At 44.4% G+C, this 16,519-nt stretch overlaps 1 protein-coding gene across 1 annotated transcript in view; it reads left to right on the forward strand.

Moving 5' to 3' along the window:
* Positions 1-16,519, forward strand: part of WDR62 (WD repeat domain 62) — a 92,332-nt gene that overhangs the window by 73,388 nt on the left and 2,425 nt on the right. The window contains exons 27-30 of the mRNA XM_088457753.1: positions 3,961-4,066; positions 8,526-8,583; positions 12,105-12,881; positions 14,785-14,870. Of these exons, the coding sequence (XP_088313879.1) occupies positions 3,961-4,066; positions 8,526-8,583; positions 12,105-12,881; positions 14,785-14,870 (1,027 nt within the window). The remainder of the gene's footprint in view (positions 1-3,960; positions 4,067-8,525; positions 8,584-12,104; positions 12,882-14,784; positions 14,871-16,519) is intronic.

Genomic DNA, 16,519 nt, shown 5'->3' on the forward strand with positions numbered 1-16,519 from the left:
AACACTGCCGAAATGGCCGGTAGATTGCCTTCCGCCCAAGTCAGAATGTGAGACACTTCTCTTAGAGCTGCCTGACTTCGAGTTCCTCCTTGATGATTTATGTAAGCCACTGTCGTGGCGTTGTCTGACTGAATCTGTACAGGATGCCCTGTAGAAACGGTCTCGCTTGTTGTAAGACACAAAAAACTGCCTGAAGTTCTAAGATGTTGATTGGGAGAGCAGACTCCGCTGAGGTCCACCGGCCCTGAAACACATGTGGACCCGACACAGCGCCCCACCCCCTGAGACAGGCATCCATCGTCAGGAGAATCCAATCCGATATCCAGAAGGGGCTTCCCATGATGAGATGAGACTTCTGAAGCCACCAGGTCAATGATAGACGCACCTCCGGAGACAATACCAGCGTCTGAACCTTCAGCCGACAAGGTATCCCGTCCCAGTTGGATAGGATCAGTCTCTGTAGAGGTCTTGAGTGAAACTGGGCATATTCCACCATGTCGAACGTCGACACTATGGACCCCAGTAACCTCATTGCAGAATGGATAGAGATTCTGCAGTCCCGCAGACAAGTGCAAATCCTTGCCTGTAACACCGACATCTTTTCCTCCGTCAGAAAGATGTTGCCGGGAGTCCAGCAGAGCTCCGAGATGCAGCATGCTCTGAGCCGGCGTTAGAGACGACTTCTTCCAATTTATCAACCATCCGTGATTCTGCAACACTGCTATAGTTAGTTGCAGGTGCTGGTGAAGTACCTCTGGAGACCCTGGCAGAAGTAGCAGATCGTCCAGGTAAGGTAGGAGGTGGACCCCCTGCAGGCGCAGATGTGCCACCGTAACTGCCATGACCTTTGTAAACACCCTTGGGGCTGTAGAAAGGCCAAACAGTAAAGCCTGAAACTGATGATGCCGATCTGCCACCGCAAATCGGTAGAAAGCGCTGATGAGAGACCGCTATTGGGACATGAAGGTAGGCACCCTGGATGTCCAGAAACACCATAAAGTCCCCAGGTTCCATAGCCAAGATAATGGATCGCAGGGTTTCCATCCTGAACCGAGGCACCCTCAGATATTTGTTTAGGGACTTCAGGTTGAGGATAGGCCTGTACGATCCGTTCGGTTTTTGCACCAGGAAGAGATTGGAGTAATAACCCGTCCCCCTCTGGAGTAGCGGGACCGGTACAATAACCTTCTCCTGGAGCATGGATCGTACAATCTTGTGAATTTCCCGAGCCTTCTTTGGATTTGAATGAAGGTCCGTGGAAAAAAATTGAGGAGAGGGCACACCCGTGAGAGACCACTTCCCTTACCCAAGTGTCCGAGGTGGTCTGACACCAACACTGGGCGAACTGAAGAAGTCTGCCTCCCACCTTGGGGTCCCCCAAGAGGAGGCCCGCTCCATCAGGCTGTAGGCTTGGTAGTCGGATGTGTGATGCTCCAAGCCTGCTTTCTAGGCTAAGAGGACTTCTTGTTTCCTGATGACCTCGGAAAGGACTGGGCTTCTGACTTATCGTGAGGCCGATAGGATCGAAATGACGATGTCCCTGACCCAGAAGCGGACGGAGCTGAAGGCAAGCATGCAGATTTTGCCGCTGCCAACGTGTCCACAATCTTATCTAGAGCTCGTCCAAACAGTACCTGTCCATTGTACGGAAGACATTCCAGGCCCTTCTTGGAATCCGCATCTGCTCTCCAAGACCGGAGCCACAAGGAACAACGCGCAGACACCGCTGCCGTAGAAATCCTGGAAGTAAGCAAACTGACAATAAACGCTGCCTCATTTACATAGGCAACCTCAGGGATTTGGCTACTTATCAATATGATCTGCTCGCTGGTAGCCCCGGAAGATAGTGACGCTTCCAAGGCATCGGACCATTTTTCCATGGCCCTAGCCACCCAGCACACTGCCATTGCAGGTCTGGCGACCCCTCCAGCGAGAGAATAAATGGAATTTTAGACATGCCTCCACCTTGCGGTCCGTAGGATCCTTTAGAGAAGACATGGACGGCATGGGCGGGGTCGCACTCTTCACTAAACGTGTCACATGAGAATCCACCTGAGGAGGAGATTCCCATTTAGAAAAATAATTTTCTGCAAAAGGGTATGCGTAAGCCAAACGCTTTTGCGTCTGAAACCTTTTACCAGGAGCCTTCCACGCTTCCTCTAGGTGATGAACTAACTAACCAGATAAAGGAAACACCGCATTAGTGTTGTTAACACTCTTGAAATAAGCATGCGTAAGCTCAGTATCGGCAGAAATCTTGTCCTTGATCACCATGATCTCCCGGTCCGCCCGTATAAAGCCTGGGATATATATAGACGACTTAGTCTCCGTCTCCTTGGCGGGAGCCTCAGTGTCTGATAAATCTAGGATTTCCCCATCATCTGAGGTAACGTCATCATCGTCTACTGAGACTGGGATGACAATAATGGCCTCTTCAAGGGCCTGAGCAGGGATTCCTGAGAATCCGTGAGGAAATTAACAGCCTTAGGAAAATTGTCCACCCAAGTAGGGGCAGGGGACACCTGAGGCGCAGGCCGAGACACGCCCACAGAACGGTTGTGACATGGCTGCATTATTTGCCGCTATTCGCCTTTACCTCCCCCAAACGCTCCCTGACTGTGGCTACAGTAATTTACCTTGACGCATGCACGTTCACAGACTGCCGATAATCGCTCAACTGTGTAAACATCGGGATATTGTTCTTCACTGAATCTGGCCCATAGTTCACAATTCTGCCAACATGCCCTCACAATACTTAGCCTATACGCGAATGCCCCGTTCCTGCCCAGTTATACCCATTCATCAGCAAGTGGACACGTTTAATGCCCTGAATCGCTCTTAGGCCTGTATTCAATTTGATTCTCACCCGCGATACTTTTTCGCCTGCCGGACTTTTCGCCTATATATTGCGTGTTTTGGCCGCGGAAACTTTTCGCGCACGTCCCCGCGATTCTATGTATTCAATTTGAAAGTACGTGAGAACGGCACCCGGCGAAACTTGACCAGGCGGAAAGCCCTCTCCAAAATGGGGTAATCTGCCTCACACCCCCCAAAAGATGCACTGACATGCGGGATCACTATGGATACCCCCGAATTGGCCTGCTGAAGGTATTTGGGGTATTTAAATGTTCTCAATAGGTGCTGTTTTGCCTATTTGCATAAGGGGTGAAGAATGGCTTTTAGACTTTTATTTTTTTTTTTGGTGAAAATAACTAGCCCCAGCAAATTTTGGGTACCTGAAAATGGGTGCTAGCATGGTTAAAAGTTGCTAAAGTAAAGTTTAAAAAATCGTGAAAAATCCACTTGCCGCAAGCACCTGCATACTTAAAAACACCTGGGGCATACTTGGGGACCCCCCTGGAGTCTATTTTGCTAGTTTTTAAGTGTGTCCCCCAACTTTAGTCTTTTTCAAACTGAAATTAAAGTACTTTTTTGGGGTGTTATGAAGTATTTTAAAACTTTTTTTGACACCGTTTATATTTGGGGGACTGTCTTAAACCTGCCCGGGGGCTCCCGCAACATTGCACCCCAAAACCCCAATTCTGCACTTTTTTCCGCCTGCTATTCATAGGCGAAACCTTTTCGCTGGGTCCATTGCATGGACTTTCCGCATCGGCGAAAAGTAATTGAAATTGAATACGGCGAAACTTTTCCACCTGGCGAAATGACGTCATCGGCGATACTTTTTCGCCGAAACTGACTTTTCGCTCCAAATTGAATACGGGCCTCAGTTGCTGATAGATGCTTATGCTTCAAAAGGGAGCTTGCACTGTTCTAAAAATCGCAATATCCATCTGTAATACGGAGTTGTGTGCAACTGTGAATACAACTCAGATTGTTTTGCTTGTCTCTGTGTATGTTCTTTACACTGTAAAATACAGTAGCAACATTAGATTCTAGAGGCTGACTTGTGTGTAATCCCCATGTCATATAATTTTGTTTAATTCTCCTACTCCTCAGACTGGGAAATGTTTTACTACCTTGTGGCCAGCAGATGGCAACTGCTCCAAATACAGAGCTGAAAGTGGAGCCTGACCGAACACAGCCCTCCAGGAGAGCATCTGATGTAAGAGACCTGAGTCTGTTCTGTGTTTTCTGATAGTAATGCTCATCCTACATCTATTACTGGGATTGTTGGCCTGTGCCCATGCAGGTGTATAGTCTGGCAGATATTATAGTTAGCGTAATAATTTAAAGTGCTTAAGTAAATGCAGACTTGTGTTCACCTGCTGTTCAATATGCTGTATATTGAACTTTGTTTTTATTTTAGTATTAATTGTAAATATTTTTTATTTAATGCCTTATTAATGATACTGTAGGTATTCTTTTTATAGTTATATTAAAAAAAAGTTAGGTTTCTAACTAAGGTGGTTATCGGGTTAGGGTACCCATGCATATGGAAGGGGCAAGCATCCTAAAGATCCCTTCCTTGTTGCAGCTCACAGCTACATTACACTTGGGGGACCCCAACACGCCACAGCTCACTGATGACCTTGCACTTCCTATCAGAAGTAACTTTCCTCATTTAGATCCTCCAACTCCCGCTCACCTGAAAGCCATCACACAACCACTTCTGCAAGGGACAGGACCGTCTTCTGCACCTGCCTCCATGCCGTCACCGTACAGACTCATCAGACACCCAGTGGCATATAGCTGGAACGCACCACTGCTAAACAGCCCCTGCATTCCTTAGTTTAGAGAGTTACGGGGAGATAGTCAAGCCTTCTAGAGAGGACAGGTGGAGACGTTGCCCATAGCAACCAATTAGCTTCTACCTATCCTCTATTACTAGTAGCTGACTGGTTGCTAAGGGCAACTTCTCCACTTGTCCTCTTCAGATGTTTTGATACATCTCCCCCTTAGTGAGGCCATCTTTCCGGTAGTGTACCATTTGCTATTTGAATTTCTGCTCTGTATCACAACCAATACATATGGCCTGGCAATCTAGTAACCACACAGCAGAGCCAATCCGGTCGTGGGCCCGCCCCCATATTCTGGAGGATTTCTTTAAGTATTTTTGCTCCACAACTGGAGAACTGAAACAGCTATTGGGCAATATGCATATCTGCCTGCCCTAGGCCTCCTAGGCCCAAGACAGTAGCACTTCTCCTATACTGGCCTATATACAGTCTCTCGAAAACTCAAGGGTTCAGTCTTGAGACCTGCAATTGCAATATCCTGAATGATGAAAGTCTCAGTTGTTTGGTTTACCACCTTTAAACAAGGGATCCTTTTGTCTCTCTGCAAGTGAATTGGCAAACCAGATTTCATAGTCGAACAAGTACATGTGCAAAACTTTTATTAGACGTCAAGAGCAACCAGCTCAGTGGCCCTTTGTAGCTAGCTATAGCTTAAGTACTGGTTGGCAGACCTTTCCACCAAGTATACTCTCGTTGGGCATTCTATTTGCAGGTCAGCGTTTTATTCGATGTTTGACAAAATTGTTGGTCTGTCAAGAGCACCTTCCCTTCTCAACACAAATCGTAGTGAGGCCAGCAATCTATTGGGGCGTCCCATTTTTATTTTAGAACGTTGTCAAGGGCACAGAGCTATAACTCTCTCCACATCCAGGGCTAGTAGAGTTAGGTTCCAGGGCTAATTGTCTCAAGATGCTTGCCCATTTCTGTCATCAATCGCACATTGCGGGTCATGTTATTGATGAAGATGGCTTCTACTTCCAAGATGTTTATGGGGAGAGATGATTCTGTCTGATTGGAAGACAGAAAAACACTCCCCAGCCTGACATTGGTTGGGTAGATATGCCAATGAAGGGGAAGAAACAAATGTCCCTTCAGAACTAAGAGTAAGGACAGCAGCCAGGTCAGAGATGGTCAGAGTGGATGAGAAAGTGCTCTACGCTGTCAGAAATTGAGGTGGGAATTGTCCTATTGTGAGAGCATACATTGCTTTTATGGTATAATCTCAATCATACACTTTCAATATTGAATATATGTAGAAAAGTTTTTCATCCTAAGGCTCTGCTTTCTCGGGTGATCAATAAAGTCAAGTTTGAGGTGGTAACCGCCATTCTAATCCCACCACATTGGCCAGGAGTGCCTGTTTTGTGGATTTTGTCAAACTTCCGGTCGATGTGCCCATATCTTTCACATTTTTTCTCTGATCGTCTTTTGCAGGGTTCCCTCATCCACCCATTATTATAATAAATGGCTTTCATTTTATGACTGTTGAATCTGAGGTTTTGACAGCTAGGGATTTTGGTGGCTAGGACTTCTGCCAAAAACATACACTATTTTTGATCTGTTGATCCTCCCTTTCCCACCTTTCTTGGTTCTTCTTTAAGATCATTAAGATGATGTTTCACCTTGTTACCTAAACTCCCCTTTTAGTTTCCACGTAACTAGGAGTGTAGGGGTAATTATAATAGGCAGCAAGTTGTATGCGCCCTCAAGCCTTCGGCAATTTAGAAGCTAGATTTAAAGTGGCACTAATTTTAAATACAAAACCAACCTGGTCTTCCTTTTTAAATGATTGCTGCTTTACATCTACAGATGCGCTCCGTTACATTGTGGCTGATCACGCCACAAATGTGCGCACGCTTTGCAATCACACCATGCATTTTTATTGAGGTACAGTCGCGTACGCAGTGTGTGTATCTGCTCGTGGGCGCGAGTCTCTCGTTATGCGTGACGTGATTTGCCACGCCAGCGGCAAGGATCTAGCTGGGCATACCTGAAGCGGCTAAATCACTGAAAACTCAGTTGCCTGCAACTCGCAGGCTATTACAGATGAGTCCTCATACTTCTACCCTCAATACACCATGCAGCGTGATATGCCTGGCGTGAGTGAGCCGTTGGGTCCCATGCATCGCTGCTAGCATCGGGCGTTTTTTTTTTTTTCACCTAAAACAATGCAATGCGACTAGGACGCATCAGGGGACTGCGCTGATTAATTTGAAATGTGACCCAGAATGTAGAAGGTGTCAGGTTTGGATTATTTTTTGAAACCGGGGTGGAAGCAGGAGAAGAAACTGGAACAGGTTTGCAGTATTGAAATGCAGCAGGTTTAATAGGAGTATTATGATTCATGAAATGGTGATGAATATATAAACTGGCAGAAATAAACAAGTCCAAGTGATGTGTGGCTGAAAACAAATGTCTGGCAGGGAAACAAAGTCCAATTAATGAGGCTGGGAACAGGTGTCAGGCAGATAAAACAAGGTCCAATGGAGGTGTGACTGAGGAACAGAGGTCTGAAGTGCTGGAGTGGGTTCTGAGTCCGGAGAGCTGGAAGGTTCACAAACCGTGGTGAGAGTAACAGGGTATAGCAGGGTAAATACAGGTATCCGGGAACGGCCTGTGATGGAGACAGAGCAGGAAACGGAGCACTGCTGGGACTGCAAATATCACTCCGAGCTAAGGAGCTTGCGCTATGTATACATTGTACTGGCAACTAGAGGGTGTGCTGAACACCCTTAAGTACCACGGGAAAGTGCATGATAGGCTGCTGAGAGTAAACACTAGATGCTCCAACCTTATTGGCCCATTCAGGTCACATGGCCAAAACCAAGATGGCGGCGCCCAGCAATCTCCAGCGCGGCAGCGCTGCCAGTCTCACCTGTCACCATATGGCCTGTACCCTTCGGACATCCACTCGCACCTCAGGCCAACCTCCAGACACCAGCACCCCCACCCCGCGCCAAAGCACGTGCACAGGCAGAGACCGCGACCCGACAGGTACAACAACTCTGGTCATGACACAAGGCAGTTGCTGGTTAGACACAAGAACAGCAGTAGTTTGCTTCCCCAGAATTGTCAGTCCTTTCTGTTTCTCAGTTGGTTCCTTGGCAGGGAATCCATAAAAGTAGGGGAAGGGCGCAGCTCACTGTTAAAATACTTTGCAGTGGCTGCCTTGTACGTCAGTCTGCCACCGAACGGGATGCACAGAAAACATGGCAGGTGGCATGCCTTCTCTGCTTCCACAGAGCATCCAAGGAACAGCTTCTGCGTGGTTATAATGCATCTTCGAACTGGGGCAAAGTAGACGTTGGAAGTGAAGTCCCTTCCCCACATCATTTGCTGCAGCAGCAGACTATAAAAAATATGCAGCTGCTGCATAGTAACTTTAGCACCTATGCAAGGTCTTACTGCAAATTCAGCCTGGGGCCAGGTGTTCAGGAGACGCAGAGGTGTGAGTTCACCAACAACCCATCGGCAACTAGTCCCGGCTGCCTTGAGCGAAATTCGGGGGACAAAATCAGTTGTTAAGAGAAAACAACACTTGGGGAAGGAAAACCAAAAAATGCATGTTCTTGTGTATATGTTTATGTATGTGTGTCTAATATGAGCTTTTATTTCTATTTTCTCTTACTAAAAATATGAGTGCCTATTCCACAAAAGATTTTACCAAAGTACATACCTGTAAAGGCATTATACATATTACCTTTATTATGAGTAAAACTGTTGCTGTCTTTATTACAAGTTGTTGTACTTTGTTTTAGTAAGTACAGCTTTTAAATATCCTAAAGGACAGATAAAAAATAATTACTTTTTTCTTTCACATTGAAGAAACCATCAGAAAAGGCAGCGGATGTAAAGGAGAGGAGGAAATCGGAGAGAAACGCTGGTAAATTGTTTTCTATCTAATCAATATAAAAAAAATTATGGATTTCAAAGGGAAATGCATTTTTAAAATGAAAGGGTAATAGGATACATTACTTAAAAAAAACCTTGTAAACATTTGAATAGGCATAGAAACTGGTGAGGTGGACTAAACGCTGCCAAAAGTTCCTCTACGGTAAGTAATTTTCTCAAGTCTTATTGGGGACTGGACCAAAGTATCCATTAGGACTTTAAATCAAATCAGTCTGTTTGCGCTCCATCTTCTATATTCCCATTATAGTTCTCCTGGAACAGATTTCTTTTTCTTTTATTTTTTGCTAGGCTGCCACCGTAGCCTATTTTTTTAAATTTTGTTTTCTTATTTTACTTCCACTGTTTTAAAGTGTGGTGGCAGTTTAAGTATCTCCTTCCACTCCTGAAGTGGGTCAGTCTGCCTGACCTCACCACCACCACACCATCAGGAATTTCCTGCAGTTCCATCTCACATGCAGGGGAAGCTCCAAGGTGAGTGACTTTCCTCTCCAGTTTACTGGTCTGCATCCAGTATAGAATTTGTGCCCTGGTTTGTAGGTAATGATCTAGATGGGTCAATTGCAGCCTTGTCAGTGCTAGGCACATATCAATAGGAAAGGGGCTGACTGTGTTCTGTGCCCTGGGAAAAGGTCCCACCCTAAGTAAAATAACGTCTTCTTCTTGGCATGCTGTTGTTCACGGACTGGTGCTCGCCAATACAGACTGCATACCTGCCACGGGTGAGATTGGCAACCCTGATCTAACAGAACCAGCTTGGGCTAAATCCTAGCTCCGTTTATTTCAGAACTAACGCAGCTCAATGTGCATCCCCTTGGTTGGCTAATCAATTTTTAGATGTCCACTCTGGTCCAAAACCATGCTCTGGATTTTCTGGAACTGCTGTTGGACACCTAACAGTAGAGGATGTTTCTTCCAGAAGTGAAAATGGATTATTTACTAAAACTAATAAGCTGACTAATAACTTGAAGACTGATATCTGTTCAGTTCTGCATCAAGGTACTTTATTGTGATGGTCTTGACCTTCGTGGACGTGCAGTTTACATGATTCCATTCAAGGGTGTTCCAGATCTCAGTTGTCTTAAAATGTTAAAAGTCTGACTTTCATTTGATAAAAAAGCAGCAGATCTCTCTGACCCTGAGAACACATTGCTTTCTCTGCTCATTTGCCATATGGAACCTGACAGTTGTAATGATGGATGCAAGCCTTTGGAGCTGGCAGACTAACTGCCTTCATTTAGGTTTCAGTACTTGGCAGAAAGCAAGGTTCTGATCAGTTTCCTGGCCTGGTGGCCGGTCTTCAATGTTGTAGTATAGAGACTACTTCTCTTGCTAGGAAAACCTATAATAATTTAGTCAGACACCACAGTGATGTATATCATTAATCAGGGAGGCTTAAAGAACTTGCTGATCATGAAGGAGAACAGCAGGATCGTGCTCTGGGCAAAATGTAGTGATCATATCAGCAGTGTGCATACCAAAGGTGGAACACTGGGAAGCATATTATCTCAACAGGCCCATCCTGCATCCAGAAGAGTGTTCCCTCAAACCAGATATCTTCCTGCAGATTGTGGAAAGATGGTCATAATGGCATCTCTGCTGATTTTGTTCAGCGAATAGAGATCCTCAAGGCTTTTTTGGTTGACACTATGACAGTCCTGTGGGATTTTCATTTGTTTTATCCGGTCCTGATTGTGATGATGCTTTCATGCAATCTCAAAAACAAAGAGAGAAAGGGTCTTTGATTTGCAGGATGTCTGTGGGTTCAACATAGTGTCTTTCTCTAAGGAAATATCTGTTGACTCAAGAAACATTTTACCATCAGAGCTTAGCATGACTGGCTAACCGTGTGGCATCTTTAGAAGATCAGGGTGAATGGAACCATGCTCAAAGCCAGATTCAGATAAGAATTATAAGATTATTAGATGGTCTGGAAGACCTATGTTAATTGGCATGAGAATAGGAATTTTAAAAGACTGCTTTCCATTCGGCCTGTTTTCTACTTGTCCTACAGGGTGCCTTGGATAATGAATACTGAATTCCCTAAAGGTCTAGATGTGCTTTCTTCCAGGAAATATTACTCCTCTTACTGGAGGAGAGGATGTTTCTTTATGTCATGTTGCATTCGAATTGACCATTCAGTCTTCCTTCTGTCTCTCGTGACTTTAATTCAGTTTTGACAAACTTCTAAAATATCCCTTTGAACCACCGGAATCGGTGGGTATCAAATTTCTCACATGGAAGACTCCATTTCTCTTGGTCATTTCCATGGCCTTAGGGAGATGTACAAGTTTTGACACCATAACTGGTTTGTCGTGAGGATATGGACAATTCAATCTAAGGTGCACTCTAGGTTTAATTTAAATCAGGACATTTGGATCCACCTACTGAGGAAAAAAGATCTTTTCACTGTTAGAGCATTGATGATATATGGCAAAAGGACTCTGGTTTTCAGTAAGACTGATTTTATAATTGGGTCCTCTATGATACCCACAAAAACGGTTGGCCTGCTTTCAAACTGACGATAGCTAGATGGATTACATCCGTGATTTGTGTGTCTCCTTTAGGACGGATAAACTAGTGCCTTTCAATGTGAAGGTACAGTCTACCATATAAGTAAGCAGTTTGTGGACTGCTTGGCACAGAGCTCTGGCTTAGCATCTTCGTTTTGTGACCTCATGGTATTCAGTTCATACTTGTACATTTTTATTCTTTTTTTGTAGGAGTTTAATGTTTTGGCATCCAAGGTTGCCAGATGTAAGTTTACCAAAGTAAAAATTGATCATTATAGCTCTGTTATTTATATTTGTTTTTCTGGTTCTTTGCTGTGGGTCCTGGGTAATAGAAAACCTGAGATTCCTGCTGGAAGGGGACAATTGAGGAGAACAAACATATTAATTTAATTTAAAGTTCCAAAGTCTTATTGAAAGACACTTGGTGAGGTGTCCCCATAATGGATTGAGTGAAGAGTATAAGGGGTAAATTTACTAAAGTGAGAAGTTTTTAGAAGTGGAGTTGTTGCCCATAGCAACCAATCAGATTCCAGCTATTATCTAGAGGGTGCTAGTTAAAAGTTAAGTAGAATCTAGTTGCTATGGGCAACATCTCAACTTCTAAAAACTCTCACTTTAGTAAATATACCCCTAAATTTAATTCTTATAACTAATAAAACTATGTACTTGCCCTTGCTATGACAGTTAATTTCCTAATAAGTCCCAAAAAGATGCATGTAATAGTAATTATTGGGGTAGGAACTAGAAAATCACTCATTTTAATTATTATGTTTTTCTAAATTTGCATCCAGAATATTTATCTTTTAGATTTGTTGACCCTTGTTATATTAGAGTTAAATGATAATATTTATAGTGAATTGTGTTTGCTTACAATTTATGAGGAGTTTAACTGTTTTTTTATTTTTATCATTTAGACCTGTTCTTTTTCCTTCACCTCATTTTACATTGCCTATTTGTATGCCCTAAATATTTTTTTGCACAGAAATCTCTATACCAGTGCCCGGTTTGCAGAAAGTTCAGGTCCATGAGAAAGCGGCATCTCGAGCCTCATACCCCAGCTACTGCCCAAAAAGGACCAGCTCATTAAGCAAGTTCAACAAAGGGCCATCTTACATGGAAGCCACTTCTAGTTCCAAGGCAAAAATATTTCGTAGTGTCTCAGTTGGAGACGGCATTAATGTCTCTCATCCTGAAGACCAGAGAAGACAGTCTAATATGTCTCGCCATTTATCCAGCATTGACTTGTTCTTCTTGGAACAAGCTAAGTCTCATCTTACAGAGGACAACACTTGTAAACCACTTCCATCCTCCACATCCTATGAGCAGATTTCTTCTGGACAGCACGAGAGGGCAAGTTGCTCTGCTAGCTCCTCAAACACATTACTGGATAATATTTTAATGCCTCCTCCAGCAACTTGTGGAGTTATTCCACGTTTGAAGAAAAAAACAAGGTGTGTCAATAACATCTCTAAGCTGTCACGAAAAGAGGATCTAAACGGCATTGTTGTGAAGACCAAGGATGGAGTAGATGTTCTAAAGACCGGAGTTGCAGCTGATGCACAAAGTAAGAAAACCTCACTGTCAGTAAAAAATAAAACCCAAGATGTCCATGACTTCCGCAGAAGAGCATCTATAGCTGAGATTCCAACCTGTGCAACACCAAGCAACAATTCTGCTGAAGGACCTATTTTTTCTGACACCACAAGCAATAGCCTGTGTATTTCACCATCGGCTTTCTCTAAGAATCTGGGAGGACCCAGTAAGTAACTAACTTTTGTTTTTGCATCTGACACAAATAATGTTTACATTTACCTCTGCGATTTCTCTCAATGCTCATTTTGCAGTTTAGTAGTACTTGTGTACAAGTTAGCATTGTCTAGTGGTACCTTGGCCTAGTTCTGCATTCACATTACTCCGTTGCTTAGCAGTGCAATGTCCATGAATTGGAAAATACACAGTGATGCATTCCTCAGTAAACTATTCGGAGGTCTGTTTTGAGCTTCGTTCAATGTAAGGTGAATGAAAAGCAGGACAGAACTGGTTGGGTATGAAAACCCTCTGTCGGGATGCCGCTAGTCAGAATACTGACAGTGGCATCCTGATACCCATAGAGAAGAGCTGTAAGTATTTTTCTATCCCCTAACTCTCCCTCCCCGGTGCCTAACCCTAACCTCCCCCTATAGTGCCTAAACCTCCCCCTCTTCGCACTCTAATCCTAACACTTCCTCTCCGGTGCCTAACCCTTCCCCTAATACCTAACCCCGCTACCTAACCTCCCCCTAACACCCCGATTAAATAACCTTCGGGATGCCACTGGTCAGGATTTCGGCACCGGAATTCAAACCGTCGGCGTCTCGCACATTAGGATGTCAACTACATCCCGGGCAGAACATCAGGGGCATATGTTATACGTCCTGTGACTACAAGCCTAAAACTGCTTTCTTTTTCAGTTTACACCCTGGTCAATTATCACACTGTCCTTGATAGTTTTAAGCACTCTATAAAACAAAAAATAAATCCATTTCTGTTATTATAATCTCTCACAGTTTAGCATTCATTTCTAGTATCCCCACTTCAATCCATATGTCCAAATGCAATGGTCCGTCTCTGGGGAATTGGTATGAAATACCGCCGGCCGCATGGTTCGATTCCCGTCAGCGGCAGCCCGACAAGAGCAGAGTTCCAAGCAGCGGAAGCCCGACAGCGCTGGAAATCCCGATCGTGGATAGGTGAGTATTTACTAATCTAACCTAACCCTCCTTAGGGGTGCCTAACCCTAACTCCCCCCCCCCCCCCCCCCCCAAGTGCCTAACCCTAACCACCCCCTTCCCCGCTGCCTAAACCTAAGTCCCCCGGAGGGGTGCCTAACCCTAAGTCCCCACCCGGGGTGCCTAACCCTCCCTCCCCCTAGCCTAACCCTCCCGCGGGGGTGCCTAACCCTAAGTCCCCCCGGGAGCCCTAAACCTAATACTCCCCCCCGCGACTGTCCGCTCGCGGCACCCGGCATCACTACGATCGGGATGCCGGTCTCCCGGCGTCAGGGAAATGCGGGCGTCTACATCTAGATGCCCGGCATTTCACCCTTGCCGGGATATGACAGTCGGGAAGCCGGCTGCCGGTATGTAGGCAGTCGGCTTCCCGATTGCATACCGTCTCTGGCAGTATTTCTCAAACTCAGTCCTCAGCACCCCTAACAGTTCATGTATTCCAGACCACCTGTGTATCTTTAGAATGTGTTATATAGGAATTATTACACCTGGGTGGAGATCTATCACCGTGTAGAGCCAGGGGTACTCAACTCCAGACCTCAACATGTAATGTTTTGTTGATTTCTTTAATCATGCACAGGTGAATCAATCTATTTTGCTGTATCAGTATTTAGCTCACCTGCTTCCACAGGCAGAAATTCCAAAACATGACCTGTTGGGGGTACTTAAGAAACAATGGACTAGGGTGATATATATACGAATACAAGTTAATGTGTGATGGGCTCTGTTACAGGACATTTGTTCCACAGCCTTTGAACCAAGTTGTTAAAATCATAGGTTAGTATTCTGCAGAGGAAGTAGTACTAACATATACTTTTAGTGGTGCATCTATAAAGTGCCCGATTGTTTGGTTGTTGTTTGACTGTTATATCTGTCCATGTTCTTCTCTCTCAGATGTGAAGGTTCTGATGAGTAGATGTGAGCAGGTGATTGAAGAGCTTCACAGAACATTCCAAAACACACTGGAGGCATATAAGGAGGTAAATATGTTTAATAATTGCAGAATAAAATAGTGGTGCTTCATACTTGATTAATGAGAGGTCTTTGCCCAGTTAGGTTTGAGCAAGGGCTATTGGACGGAAACCATTTGTTCCAAAGGATTTCTGTTTGTGCCCTGAATCTATCTGATAAAAACCTTGTAAAATATATCCTTATGTTGGTGTAGTAGTGAGGTCATCACACTTGTGAATATATAATGTCCCATTTATCAACAAGTTTTATCATGCGCAATGAGTTTTAAACTCGTTGCGTATAATAAATGGTGTTACAGCCAATCAGCTACCAACTGTCATTTTTCAAACAGATGACAGTTAGGAGCTGATTGGTCGGAGCACCACTATCCTACACAAGGAGTTTTAGAACTTGTTGCGTATAATAAAACTCATTGATAAGTGGGCCCCAGGGAGAGTTGTGAGGACCTTTGCTTAAGTACCTTGCTATCTTTGTAATTCTCTAAAGTCTTTAAATTTTTCAATAAATTCCATTACAATGTGTTATTGATTTTGTTTTGTATATACAAAATATTTTGTGTGATGTATGGCCCCCAGCTGAAATAATTGCCCACCCCTGATATTGAGAGTGGTGACGACATGACACTTGTGTATATACTGTATACAGAGTATATTGCAGAGTAGTGTTCACATTTATTCACTGAGGGTTTAGGGTTCCACTCTACTCCAACCTTTTTCTGATTCAGAAGGCTCTTACAGGTCTATTCTGATTAAAGTCCCTGAATCTTGACCTTTTGATTGGAGAGGTTCAAAATGGAGGCCCTAAGGTATGGGTCGGAGAAAGGGTTGATGTCCCTGGACGTCAAAGTTGCTTAGCTGCATGTCCCTATCTGGGAAGGACATCGATCCCTGCTCAGGTTCACAATCCAGGCCCAACATTACCAGCTTAGGGCATTTCCTTTTGGCATTGCCATCACCCATGGGATTTTACAAAGGTGATAGCATGTCTGCTCAGGTCCCGAGGAGCTACCACCATCCCATATCAAGATGACCTGTTGATAAGGGCAAGATGCCTGGATGTTTTGTTGAAATGTGAGAGAGACAGAGCATGTCTTGGAGTCTTTAACTTTCCACTTCTTATCAAGAGGTCAGTTTCCCTGTGGTAGGTGAACAACATTCCAATATAGGGCCTAGTGGTGATCCAGTTACTTCATCACTAGTCCAAGAACCTTTGTGGGACCACAATCTGAAACCAGAACTTGCCAAGATTTTTCTCCCACAGCTGGCATTGCAGATCTGAATGCTGCGTCTGAAGACATGGCATTAGATCACCATCAGGCAGCCATTGGCGATCTGAGTAAGCCTAAGCTTGCTCAGAATGGCTGCCAAAACTCTTCTCCCAGTTCCAGGAAATCTGCATCAGAAGACTCAGGTTCTGGATCGGCACGTTTAGAAAATGGTCTCCAAGCTGCCATCTCCCAGCACCCAAACAGCTGTAGCATATCAATCATGCTGCAGCTTAGGGGGCACTGCGAGCGTTCTCGCAGTACTAGATCTGCACATGCACAGTACAGATCCTGTGCATGATCAGTAACCATCGAAGATGTACAGCCGTGGCCAAAAGTTTTGAGAATGACACAAGTATTGGTTTTCACAAAGTTTGCTGCTTCAGTGTTTTT

The sequence above is a fragment of the Taudactylus pleione genome, unplaced genomic scaffold (genome assembly GCF_031769625.1).
Source record: "Taudactylus pleione unplaced genomic scaffold, aTauple2 ptg000783l, whole genome shotgun sequence".
In the NCBI taxonomy this organism is placed as follows: domain Eukaryota; kingdom Metazoa; phylum Chordata; class Amphibia; order Anura; family Myobatrachidae; genus Taudactylus; species Taudactylus pleione.